The 13,737-nt window shown below is 48.6% G+C and overlaps 1 protein-coding gene and 1 pseudogene across 1 annotated transcript; both read right to left on the bottom strand.

Annotated features, from left to right (window-relative positions):
* Positions 1-371: 371 nt before the first annotated feature.
* On the bottom strand, positions 372-1,528 carry LOC104631746 (glucose-dependent insulinotropic receptor-like; annotated as a pseudogene).
* Positions 1,529-4,791: 3,263 nt separating this feature from the next.
* SELENOT (selenoprotein T) lies at positions 4,792-13,644 on the bottom strand. The gene is made up of 6 exons (XM_075761776.1): positions 13,432-13,644; positions 11,853-11,963; positions 10,630-10,756; positions 9,089-9,176; positions 7,461-7,612; positions 4,792-5,608 (listed from the first exon to the last, which is right to left on the bottom strand). The coding sequence occupies exons 1-5, from the start codon at positions 13,563-13,565 to the stop codon at positions 7,488-7,490; spliced, it is 585 nt and encodes a 194-aa protein (XP_075617891.1). The 5' UTR covers positions 13,566-13,644; the 3' UTR covers positions 4,792-5,608; positions 7,461-7,487.
* Positions 13,645-13,737: the final 93 nt, after the last annotated feature.

Raw genomic sequence — 13,737 nt, forward strand, 5'->3', positions numbered from 1 at the left:
GCACAGCCAGCGTTTCTGCCAAGGACACGGCACCAACAGGATGCCCAGATTTCCCTGGCGCAAGCGCTGGATGGCAGCTCAGCCTGCTGCGGGTATGAGACACTGTGGTTCCCCATGCAGAGAGAGGGAAAAAAGCCCACATTTTGTCCAGAACAACTGAAGGTCACTGTCTTGGCGACGTTTGTGGGGATGCTGGGGACAGAAGGCTGTTAACGCGGACAGCGGTGTGGACTGCAGCCTCTTGGCAGCAGTTCATCAACTGCTGATGCAGTGGGAAGGCTCTGCTGCACCAGGCGCCCTGCGTTTCCCTCCTGCCGTGGGCCCGGCGGCCACAGGAGCAGCATGGGCGGAGGTGATGGGGCATGGACACCTCATGAACCGGGTGCCTGGGTCTGGCCCCCACCCCAGCTCCCAACAGTTCAGATGTTCAAGGCCAGTGGTTTCACCTGGCCTTTCATCCTGCTCCTGAGCACCTTTGCGAGGTGGCTCCAGATGTCTTTGCTGTACAAGGCGTAGATGAGGGGGTTGATGAGGGAGTTGGTCTCACCCAGCAGGAATAAGGTGTCCTTGAGTGGGCCGGCCAGGTTGCAGGAGCTGCAGGCAGCTTGCATGGTGCCCTCCACCAGGTAGGGGCTCCAGGAGAGGCTGAAGCTGACGAAGATGATGAGCATGGTCCGCAACGCCTTGAAGTGGCACGGGTGGGCGCAGAGAGGCGCCGTCTGGGTGCAGGCGTGCCGGAGCCACGTGTGCTGCACATAGGTGATGCTGCTCACTGAGACGTGCAGGCACACCAGCACCCGCAGGGACGGAGCAAAGATGCCGAAGCAGATCGCATAGAGGTACTCGCTCTTGGCCGCGTACAGGAGCCCATGGTAACCCGTGTAGTTGCCTCACTGGAGGGAAGCCAAGATCAGAGGCAAGTGCCAGAAAAGGAAGGAGAGCATCCAGAGGACAACAAGGGAGAGGACTACGGGCATTTTCTTCAGGAGGGTGGGGTAGGAGAGCAGCAGCATCACCACCAGGTAACTGTCCAGGGAGATCAGGAGCAGGGTCAGGATGGAGCCAGCGCAAGGTGTCATGCTCATAGTGACATGCAGGAGGCAGAAGGATTTGCTGCGGTCAAAATCCCTGTCAAGGATGTCATCCAGCACCTCAGCATTGCACATCACGCCCACCAGTAGGTTGGCGGTGGCCAGGTTGAGGATGTAGACATAGCTGGTGCCTGGGTGCTTCCTCATCAGCTGGTAGACGGCCATGATCACCAGCAGGTTGGCCGGGAGGATGAGGCAGCTCAGGAGGGAGTGCAGCACCACGTACAGGAGGCTGACCATCTTCCCAGGCAAGGAGCATTAAAAGAGATACCCAGGAAAACTTATCCCCAGTGCGGAAAAACCCACCACGAGGAGCTGAGCTGGAGGGATGGGACAGAAGTACCTCAGATCCTCCAGCTGCAGACCAAGGCCAGGAGCACCTAAGTCAGTCCTTTAAGGGGCACTTTGTCCATCCCAGGAGTCCTCTGCAACTTTCCCAGCTGCTCCATGTTGCCAGTGGTTTTTCTAGGGCTTTTGGCCTCCCTCCTACCCATCTGATTTTGCTCCGCCCCTGCAGGGATGCTCCGAGATACAGAAGAGCCAGAGTCCTCTCCTGCGCTCAGCACAAGCCACCGCAGAGTGAACGCACCCAGGGCAGGAGCTCACCGCCCGGGCGCTGGCTGGGTCGCTAGCTCCCGAGCACGCCTGTGACGCAGAGCCATAAGGAGCAGCTTCGCCAAACAAAGCCAAGACAGGTGGTCAGTGGGGACGGGAATGTGGGTGGGCCACGCTCCTCGCAGGGAGCCAGCGCCATCCTCTCCCAGCGCAGCGCCTGTGGCTGGGCAGGTAAGGCACCGGCTCCCTCGGGGCACTGCTGCTTGGCAGCAGGGAGGTGTGGGGCCACAGGAATACCTGCTCTGCCCGGACACCGTGCTGGGTGCTGTGGGGCCGACAGCCCAGGCTGCTGCGTATGGCACCTGACACAGGGACACCTCGCAGCCTCGAGTCCACTCACGGATGGGAGCATGTGGGGAAGGGGGAGCAGCGAGGGAAGCGCCTCCTTGGGCCCAGAGCAGCCGGGACACGGCCGGGCAGCCTGTCCGTACAGCCGGAGCACGGCCGGGCAGCCTGTCCGTACAGCCGAGGCATGGCCGGGCAGCCTGGCCTGGCCAGTGCAGGGAATCTTGAAGGCCGGTCTGCTAAGGCCATGGGAAGCAAGGGCTCACCAGAGACACCGGGGAGCAGGGCGATGCTTGGAGGGCTCCTCACTGTCCATCCCCCCTGTTGTCAGGCTCTGGCCACAGGTCAGCATGAGATGAGCTCTTACTCTATACAGCTGGAACTGCAACACTAATAGGAAGTTGCAGAGTAAACCAAAAAAAATAAATCCAATTTATGTCAAATTAGGCTCTGGATAAACATACTATATTCATTAAGGTCACATTTATTACAGATTTGGAATTTAAGTCTACCAGTCCAAGACAGATATTACTTGCCAGTTCTGGTTAATGAGTGGTGTGATGGCTCTGCTAACAGCACTGCAACACCATTTGGAAGGGGCTTGTGCCATGGTAGCCAGGCAGCCACACACAGCACCTGCCAGCCTCCACTGCCTCCCGAAACACCCATCCCCAGGGAGGGGCAGAGGGGACCACTCCTGCTCCCTCACCCAGGCTCATGCTGGTCTCGTCACAGAGGTGTCAGTGTGGTGGCTTGGGTGAAAATCTTCAATTAGATTCACAGTCTTCTAGACTCTAAATCTTTGGTTTAGAAGGATGAAAATCAAACCTGGGAGTTTGATTTTGACTTGTTGTGCCATTGTAATTCCGGTTTTTAGCAGGGTTATGTCTGATTTACGCCAGCACAAGATGAGACAGATCTCAGTTTACGCCAATGCCCCATGCTAACGGCCCGTTCTTCTGCACTCACAGTGGGAAAGGCACATCCCATTTTTCTGTCCTTCCCTAGTCTGCATCCAGATCACAGCGACTCCACCACATGTACATCATTTACCCTTGTGCTTAACAAGCCAGGATCAACAAGCTTGAATTTGCCCCTCGGAATTATTAATTTCCATTTTGCACATGGGTGAAATTAATCGAGCATTTGAATAGGGCTTTTTTTAGATAAATGGGTCTTTATGCCTTCATTTTAAAACGACAAAGTAGCATTGTGGAGAGAGCAAAATAGCTGCAATTTTAACACCAGGACAACTTGTGGGTATCTGGGCTTCCCGCTGCCCCCAGCGACGCTGGTTGTCGGACCCCTCTCCAAGCAGGACAGCCACGTTTAACAAGGTGATTCAAGGAGGAGAAACCCTTTGGGGATTCCCAAATACACAAAGACCACAGCGCGCCCAGAAAGCCCCATGCCGAGGGTCAGGCGTGAATGGGAAGCAGCGCACACTCACTCGGGGTCTGTCCCCTGGGCACCAAAACTGCCCAGCTGGGCTTAAGCCGGACGTTAGGACACACCAATTCCAGACTAGAACAAGTTCTCCTGGTTAAAGCACCACAAACACTGACTTGTCAGCTGGTGTTTGGCAACTGGTTTCAAGGAAGGCTGGCAGGTATCGCTGACTTTAACAACAGTCAGGGTTCTTTATTTCCCCTCTCTTGTTCAGCTTTTCCGTTCAGAGGTGCTCTAGGAATAGCCATCACAGGGCTTGGTCTGGCCCACAAGAAGTCTGCTCCACACCCTACAAGCCAGAGCAGTTGCAGATGGGAGCAAAGTGCTGCCCAGCCTCTGCCCCAGCGGAAGAAGCTTCTGGTGCATTTAAGGAGCATGAGCAGAGGTTCTCGCATACCTAACTCCAACGTATCGTATATATGTACGACCTTGCTCAGACAGAGGAGAAGGAACCCTCGGGGCAGCAAGTGATCATGTGCAAACATCACCAGGGTGAAAACGTGAACAGCTCATGGAAAACCTTAGCCTAACAACATCTGTGCATTTATTTGCTTTCTAAATTGTCCAAAGTGTGCAATTAATGAGAAACTAAAACTCTAGCCACACTAGATACCCATTTGGGTTAACCTATTTCAGAAGAGAAGGCACAAATTACCTGGAGATGATTTCATCAGTCAAAGCAGCCTTGAGGCCACTGTGTGTTTAACAGCTGTGCTGAGCAACACCTTCGTAACAATGGGCATCGACTTTCCTCTCTACTGGGTGGACAGAGCTTTGGTCACCTGAAACACTTCCCACATCAGTCCCCAAAGCCTCGGGAAGGGTCAGACGATTCTCACAAGCCACAGCAGCCGCAGGTTCCCTCCCCACCCAATTTAGTGCCCCAAGAGAAAATCTCCCTCCCCATCCAGAGACGTCTCATGAGAAGGGCCCAGGAAGAACTTGTGCTGGTTTTACGAGGGGTGTGAAGCCCTGTAGCTCGGAGCAGGGACAAAAATGGGGTGGAAGGCAGACACTGCTGGGAGTGAGCCTCCTTGTGCCAGGGCTGGGGCTGCTCAGCCATCCAGCCCGGAGCACGCTGCGGTCAGGAGATGACAGAGCGGTGACAGGAACTGCAGACCGGTGGCTGCAGCCCGCATGGCTCGGGGACCCAACCTGAGGACAGCTCCCAGCCCCGCACAAACACTGCAGTTGGGACTGGGCTTCAACCCGCCTGGGTTCCCGGTACACAGCACCTGAACTCACCGCAGCTGGATTTCGGCAGGCACGCGAAGGAAAAGACAGAGCTCTGTGCGCTCCTTCCAGAGCGTGGAGGTCGTTAGGGGCTTAGGCAAGACAAGCACAAGATTAATGACTTTGGAAAGTAGGCTTTTTATGCATTTTTTTCAATTGCAATTCTAAGAATATCCATCAGTGACTGAAACAAGGTACTTCACACAGTAAATGAGAACTCTCTATTTAAATTAACTTTCTTGGTTTCTGCTTAGGGCAGTAGAAAGGGCCGGCTCCTCACTTCGTCAGAATGGTCAAGGAAAAACCTCCTGAGCTGGCCAACACAATTTAAAAAGCAGTCAATCTTAATTTTTTACTGAAGTCACAAAATGATGTAACTACTTTGCATATAATTTTGTTTATATAATTTAGTATATAATGCACTGTTCAACTCTGCCATATATTTTGAAAAATATACAAACCTGCTTTAACCACATTAGAGATATTTGATAGACAGCTGTCAATTACTGAACAGTTTAGGACAATATCAGACATTCCTATAACTTCATTTTAAACTACAAAACGAACATAAATTCATATAAAATACAACAGATTAAACAAACTTTTTTTTTCCCAAGGAAAAATTAGGTATCAACTCAATCTGCCATTGTGTGAAACATGAATATAAAATAAGTTACAATTAGTAATGCCTGCATTGTTGAGCTATGAACTGGTCGAATGAAATCTTAAAAAAACTATACAGTATTATTGCACTCCATGAATGTGCAGTATCTGGGAACAGGCCAGCACTGAAAGAGGTCTTTCATTAAGTTTTTTTTCAGGAGGCATAACGCGGCTGCAAGAGAAGCATCCAGTCTGTACTAACAGCACGCTGTCTTCAGTACAGGCCTTCATGGGTCTGAGCCACGCTGCCTTTGGAAATCACCACTTAATGCCTGGAAACGGAGACACAAGCGTTACAGTCAGCAACAACGAGCAAGCCAGCCCCAACGCTGTCAGAACAGAAAGCTGAGGCGTTTTCTGTAAACTAGGGAGAACGGCAGGGTTTGTACGCCTCAGATTATAAAACCTGAATTACAAGCACTGTCTCTCGGGAGGTCGTAACTCATGGCAAGAGTGCCACTATTATTTCATTCTGGACAACTGCCTACAAGGATACCATCAGAATGACGTTACTTTAGCATGGATTTAGATAAGGAGACATTAAAACACAAAGTCACTAAGTCTCACTATCAGACTCTCCTGGCCTGTAGTGTTACTTCCCACATGGATGGAAATAAAACTAATGGGGTTTCTCATTGCTGTTTTTCTAAACTCAGGTCCCATTAAATAAAATTCTACTTAAGAACAGTCTTGGCATGCTTTGTAAGCTTAAAAGTGGCATCAATCTACTTTGCAACAAAGGCACCCTATGCATGTAGAATGTTGGGCTTCAGCATCTGAAAAGCACAGGAAACACCAAACTTTTTAATACTTCTTAATATTTTTAAAATACAAACCAACTTATTTCATGGTCAAGATGACTTTTGCTAAATCACAGGACAAATCAGACCTAACTGAACAAACAGGACATGCCTGCAGGAATCAAAAGTCAACTGTTCCTCACATTCCCTGCATGAGGGCTTCGAGGGAGCCGTCTCTCTGATTGCTCTCCCACCTCACGAAGCTGCAGGAGCGTCAGTGGAGGCAGAGACTGATAAGGAAAAAAAATGGGATTCGAAGTCTGAGCTCTGAAGCAGTGAGAAACAGCGGAGCCCTGGTTACAGAGTGTGTTTTCCCACAAGAGTGAGGCTGCCTGCAGCGCTTTGATAGAGCTTAGGTTTCTCTGAACATACACCTCCACATGCTACATTCTTGCTTACGTAAAGACGAATTTGCAGAGGCCAAATTGTATTAAACAGAGCTCCAAAGGAAATCTGTGCAGGTGTTTCAACAGAGCCAAGTCATTAACTGCTGCAGCTGGGACCAACAGATCAGTTTAAGGTGGTGAGACAGTTGCAAGGTGTCAGTCAACAGAAATGGGAGCGCAGCGTCTGTCACCTGAGTGGGGTGTCTGTTGGCAAGGCAACGCCAAGAAACCAGTCTCTCAAACCAAAGCATTCTTGTGCCAGAAACCGCACTGCAGCTGATCAATACTTCACTTGAGTGGTCTCCTAAGTGTCAACTGCCAATTCTGGCACCAAGATAGGCTTTTTGTAGCACATCAATGTTCCTATGAAGACTTGTAAGCTGTATGTTTTGAAAGTCACACACAAGTGACATAGGAACACAGAACTGGTGTGTCATAAAACATAAAAGCATGGATGGGAACCCTCTGCTCCTAGCAGTCAAGGAATGTTCACAAAATGTTCAAACTGTAGAGCACACAGATGGGAGCAAGAAAATGCTCTACCTGCATGCAGTTCGATTAGGTTACAAGTTACAGATAAATCCTTTGCACAGACTATTTGAAGGCACATAATGCAGTATTGTCAGAATACGTGTATTCTGATCTGGGCGTAACACAGTTCGCTAACTTAAGGCCTTCTGCACACAGTAATGGTTTTTTTTCAGCCCAAAGGAATGCCAGCTTCCAGTTCTGAAACAGGCAGAACAATCCCCAAACCAAAACCTCCCACCAAAACAGCATCTGTAAAATCATACAGTCAATTTACTGAAAGTCACCAGAGCTGGTCCTCCAGTAAAACACTTTTATATGAACAAATACACGATCACAACGTTCAATCTGCAACGTGCAGTCCTGCACATCCGAGTTAACAGACCACTAGTGACTGGAAGAAGACTTACAAGAAGTTTCAGTGCTGATAGATGGGGCTATGACCGATGATGAGGCATTGACTCCATGTGAACATTGAGCTTCATTTCGTTATCAAGAATTTGTACAAGCTGCTGCATGGAAGGAAGGTGGCCAGACTCTAGCTTAGACCACACTGGAACATCTACCACGGAACACAGAGAGAGGAGAAAAGCACCATTACCTTGACAAAGTCAGAAAACACATAGGGCTAGGTTAAACATAAAATTTAAAAGATCTAAGCAGCTATGCAAGTTGGTACTCTTCTACATTGAGAGAAATATCTGGATCAACAATGCTTCAAACCTCTGTCTGTACTAAAACCCAGTCCAACTAGGAGAACAAAGAGTCTAATGCTTCCACTTAGAAGTACATCATAGGGATCTAGAGGTTCAAAGTATCCACTGACAGAACGTCTAAAAATAGATTAGTGAGTGGCAGAATAGCATGCCGAGTTTTTAAACCATCACTAAATATTTGAAACTTGTGGGTCTCATCAGTCTTCATCTCACTTCTGCCTAATGTCCAAGGCTGACCCTCAAAAGTTCTGCTTACCAAGATTTGGCTTGGAAGGTTCCGCTCAAAGTAGCTGCATCCATTATTTTTTTCTTCCCCAGCAATATAAAAGGCAGCACAGTCCATAAATATTTTGGGGTAAACACAACATTCTTTTCTGACATTGACAAAAACTTACTCCCTCAAATACCCCTCACTGCCATAGCACTTCATGAACCCACACCGAAAAATACAATTGCTGTCATCTATATAAAACAAAAGCCAGACTGGAACCACATTGCCCCAAAACACAAACCAGAAACTTACAGAAGTCCAGATGTGACTGTTCATCCCTAGGAAGGCTCTGCTGCCAATTCTAATTAGCCATTTGGGACCAGAAGTGCATCAACTACTTTGATGCAATACAGTCAGTCTTTAAAAGGTTCTGCGGTCTATGACTTCACTTAGAAACTACTGTATCAAAATGCATCCTGCACAATCATAAATTGAGATTATAAAGCACAGAGCTAGATTACATACTTGTACCCAGAGCCTGAAAAATTCTGTACTTTATCAAGCTTATGTCATCTTTAACAGTGTAAAATTACTTGAAGGCAGAAGGTCCACAGACTCTTTAACCTAAAAAATCAGTATTGCTCTCCATTGGTATGAAAAATCTAGGAATAGCAATGAATTCAATAGGATTCCAAAGCTAAACCACATTAGAAAACAGGATAGGGAAAGCACCTAATTAACTGGACAGTACCCTTCCTAAATTGATCACTTCTTTCTTAATGCGCATCACAGGCAAAGAAATAACATAATACAGTTACTCCAACTGATCAAGCATTCCCCTAAGTAAGTTTTTACACAGCTATCTTAAAATATATGTAACTGACATCTGTACAAACTGCTTTATGAGACTTCTATGATTTTTCATTATTTATTGTGATATAAAACACCTGAAGCTTCAAAATGGACAGCAATTACCACATACCATCACATCTTGAAGCACATCGCGTTTCATAATATCACCCCTCATTCTCCCAACACAACGGCTCTCGCAAATCTGCGCGTACACACGCAACACACTGCGATTCCTATAAACAGAAAGTTCTCTGCTCACCATTCAAAGTTATTTCAAATGCACCCGTGGACATACACTGGTTCTCAATCATGTTGCTCAGGAAGAAGACCATCATACAAGCATAAACCTAGAAGAGAACAGAGAGAATCCTCGATACTTCAGCTGTCTGAGCCACAGTTTATTTTATTCACTCTTAATAGGCGCTGGAAGTTTACAGCTGTCTTTGAATTCCCCTCTGCAATTTATCAAGTAATCTTCCAATCGCGTAGACATCTTCCTTTCATCCTCTTTTTAAAAAGATTGTACACATTGCCTTCCCAAGACACGTAACAAAATAGTTCTGAAACCACCCAACTCACAATCCTGACTCAAACCAAGTCACATCTTCTCACTCCTTTCCTCTACAAATCTATGTGCATCTTAGTGGCCAGTGTGCAGAAGTGCATGGCTATGATGGCACTCACAGGGTGACAAGGGAACACAACTCTTGCTGCACATTGCCTGCCATTCTCAGAGTAACGCTTCAGATCAAAGAACCACAGGCCTAGACATGAACAGCAGAGCAAGTCAAATTGCATTTGTTCACAAGAACTGTCAACCCTCTAGCATTTCTTCAAGCTAATCGTCTGGAATTTTCTTTGTGCACTGGTGCCCCAGGATGAAATGATGCAATCTCCGGCAACACAGCACCTCTCTCCCTCGCCAGCACCTTTATAATTCCCTTTTCATGCACCAGGGCACATTTTCACAGGTTACTGCAATACCAAAGAATTTAGCACGGGAGACAGTTAGTTGTTTACAACACCACAGACACGCTACCGAGCTAGGCTGGCTGTGGTGTATTTGGCCCATTTAATTAAAACAGGATATATTACAGCTTCCGTACATTCAAGTTGACTGGTGACAAACCCGCTGCACTGGGTAGTTCAGCCTGAGGATTTGTGCACCAATAAAATACACAAAGGTTAATAAACTTATAAATTGCTTTTGTTTAGTAGAATAAATCTGGAATATGGTTACTACAAATCAGAGTACAAGGACATTTATCTGTCAGCATCATCAGTACTGACCCACAGGGATATTCACCCCACGAGGCACAGTCTGCCATGCCTCAGTATGTTCTGCAAAAACACCCACAAAATTTCAGCTTGGTTTTCCTAACCACCATCTCACTGCATGCCTAATCTATTAAAAGTCTGATGAAAGCAACAACTGCAAAATAGTTAAGAGACAATAGAAGATAGAAGTTGCCATTTTAACACCAATGATACCAGCTCAAAACTCTACTCTTCAGCCCTAAAAACTTATACCATCTTTGTCAGTAACATTAACTGCAGCATCATCAACTTGGAAAGAGAGATATTGAGCACCGACTCTGGTCTGTCAAAACCATGAAGCACTATTACAAATAATTACACTACTGTAAAATTCTCAAGTATTAGTTACAGAGGCCTAAAGGCTCTGTTTAGTCTGCACTGTATGAACATTAAATGAGTAACAATTGTGAAGCACTCCCAGAGCACTCTCATGAAGTCATTCTAAAACAGCTTTTTCAAAATAAAAGAAAGTATGCCGTTTACCTTATTTTCTTGGCCCCACTGCCAGATGCTTGGAGCTTGCATGCCAAAGAAAGCAAATGGATCCTTGCCAACGATTATTAAGCCTATTAATACTAGTTTGAAGACAGACAGGAAGGATGCTATGTGCCTATCAAAAGACAACACATACAAGTGACTTAGAAGGTTTACAGTTAGTGCTTCACCAGTATATAGCTATAATTCACCTAATTAGAAGAATTTTGAAAGTGTACAATCAAGTGCTTCAAAGGAAATATAAAACTTTTCAAGCAAGTTTACCTCGCCATAAGAAAATCCCAAAAAAGCAGCCCATGTTAACAAAAACACGCATCCTCAGAAGGATACCACTCTTGCATACCACGCATACAGATTTTTTTTTTTTCCTAAGCAGACTTCAAATAGAAATTTGCTTTCAACCTACACATGTCTAAACTGGATAATACATTCAGTTTCTTAAAGAAGTTGTTCCATATTATAGACACATGTTTAATTGACATGCACTACTTCCTTGTAAAGCAGCTGCAGAAATCCCTACAGTTCTTTGTAACAATGAAACCTCTAGCCAGAGAGCAAATTTACACCGAGGTATTCCATCCTGTAGCGTTCTTGCACTGCAATTACTACAGTAATTAGGTCAAGAAGTGGTTCAGAAGCCACCACAGTAACTATGGCATCACTCTCTAGCATCTACACAATGGTTTAAAAACAGGAATAACACTATTTTTGTTTTGTCTTTTTTCAAATTTCTTTGTGCTCCTCCCCCAAACTGTAGTTAAGGACATCCTGGTAGCCTCTTGGGTGAGCTTAGCTCTCCCCTGGTTTACATGTTAAAAAAGAACTCTTGCCTCCTCTGCAACCTTAACCCATCGCAGGAATTTGTCACTAAGTCCATAAGCCCAAGCAACAAATGTGAATTTATGTCCAGATACATGATGAAAGAAAGCTGGAAAAATTCACTGTGAAAAAAAGTGAATTATGTAATTTAGATTGAAACACGACAGGCCTCATCATACAGATATCCAGACAGCAATGTTTGCAAGGAAAACTAAGGCGGCTATCTGGAAGGGACAACGTAACCAAGCTTGCATGTAATCACAATGGAAAAAACCCTTAAGTTTCCATTTTCAATATTATTTAAGCATAAATGCACATGTTCACTACTCACCATGCTGAGCCTGCATATTGGAAAAAAGACAAGAAGTGACTAGTGCTAGTCATTTGCTTACCTATATATAGGTTGAGGAAGGTAGTTCTCCCCTTCAATTCGGATGTCTGGGTACCGCTGGCTAATAACCCGCATGTACTCCTCAAACACCCGCCTGTAGCCTCAGGAGACACTGAACACAGACAGGGATCGTCACTGAAACTGGAGCGCTCTATGTTCAAGTCACTGCTAAACGGGCAACGCCAGTTTAAAATAAAACTAAAATTCTTCATGCCAAAGAAGAAAACTGATTTGCAGCTCAGTTACGCATCAGAAATCCTGACAGCTGGCCAGGCACCTGGTTTTACACAAACTTGTTTTCAGTACTAGCACAGACACAATGCTTTGGCAAAGTCCACTGCAAGGAATTACTTGTTTCCCCAGTAAAAAGCTGTTAAGTTACAAAGTCAATATAAGTATCACCGTGCTCTACGTCCATAAAAAACCCAAAAAAGTTTCACGCAATACGGTTTTAATTCCTCACTAGTTAAATTTAGCTCTTTCTTGGACTGCCCAGAGAGAGGTAACATCGCTCCCAGTTATTTAAGGATGGCCAGATTAACTACAAAAGAGTTAAACATTACAGAGCTGTACTGTGGCTCACATTTCTAACAGCTGCCGCTGTAATAACTGAAATAAAAATTATCCGGCCTCATCTTCCCGCAAAAGAAATAAACCCAAGTACTTTCTACTGAGCACGCCTTTTGCGGTGCTTCACAGATCCGCATGACACGGACCGGACCCCGCTCCGGGAACCGCGGCGAATATTCTGGTTCCTCCCGCCCCGGGGCAGCGGCGGGTCCGGCCCGGCACCCCCGGGGCGGCGGCTGCAGCTCGGGCCGTCCTCAAGCACCACGAAACGGCGGTGACAGGCGCTGGAGACGACTTCTTTTATTGCAACAGACACGCTACGTGTGCTACAACTACCTCAGCCGGGTTTTGCTCTGAGCAGCCGGCACCACCAGTAACACTCTCAGGCTGACGCAAAGGCACCCGACCTCCATGGCTGCTAGCAACAATCATTTAAAAAAACCAAAAAACCACCTTCATTGCAGTCTTTGCCAAAATATCGATTCCTCCTAAGCGCAACCCTAAGCCAGCAGAACGCCGCACCTGACACCGAAAGGGCCCGAAAACACCGGTTTTACTGCGGGTCGCCATTTTCCCGGAGTCATTTTCCGACGCGCCGCCCGCCGAGCCCCGGCCAGCGCCCCGCAGCCCCCAGGCGCCCCGGGAGGGGAGGGCCGGCACCCGCGGGACGGTGCTCCCGCCTGCCCCACCGCCTCCCCGCCGCTGCTCCCTGCGACCGCCGCCGCGACCGCCAGCCTCGCCAACGGCGCCGGACCGGCCCCGGCCGCCTCCGCCTCCCCCGCCGGGACGGGCCGCCCGCGGCACCTGGCCCGGGGCGCTCCCCCACGGCCGCGGCCCGCAGCCTTCCTCCCGGCACAAGGGGCGGCCGGCACGTCCTCCGCGGACGAGAGAAGCGAGAGGAGCCGGGCCCGGGCCGGCCGCCGAGTGCCGCCGCCGCGCTGAGGGGAGGACGGGGAAGGGGGGGGAGGGGTAGGCCCGGCCGGCGCCGCCATCTTGCCGGGCGCCCTCACCAGATCTGGAACTTGAGCAGCGGCCCGGTGGCGTAGGCCATGCGCAGCTTCTTGGCCGGCAGGCCGCCCTGCTCCGCCGAGCCGCCGCCCGGCCCCGCCGCCAGCGCCAGCAGCAGCAGCACCGCCGCCCGCATGTCGCCGCCCGCTGCCGCCGCGGAAGCGCGCGAGCCGCCGCACCAAGGTCACGCGAGCGCCGCCCCGCCCCGCGCAGGCGCCGGAGGCCACGTGACGCCCGGCGGGCCCCGCCCCCGCCACGGAGCGCGTGCACCGGGGGCGCCGCAGGGAGCGGCGGGCGAGCGGGGCCCG

The sequence above is a fragment of the Balearica regulorum genome, chromosome 9 (genome assembly GCF_011004875.1).
Source record: "Balearica regulorum gibbericeps isolate bBalReg1 chromosome 9, bBalReg1.pri, whole genome shotgun sequence".
Classification (NCBI taxonomy): domain Eukaryota; kingdom Metazoa; phylum Chordata; class Aves; order Gruiformes; family Gruidae; genus Balearica; species Balearica regulorum.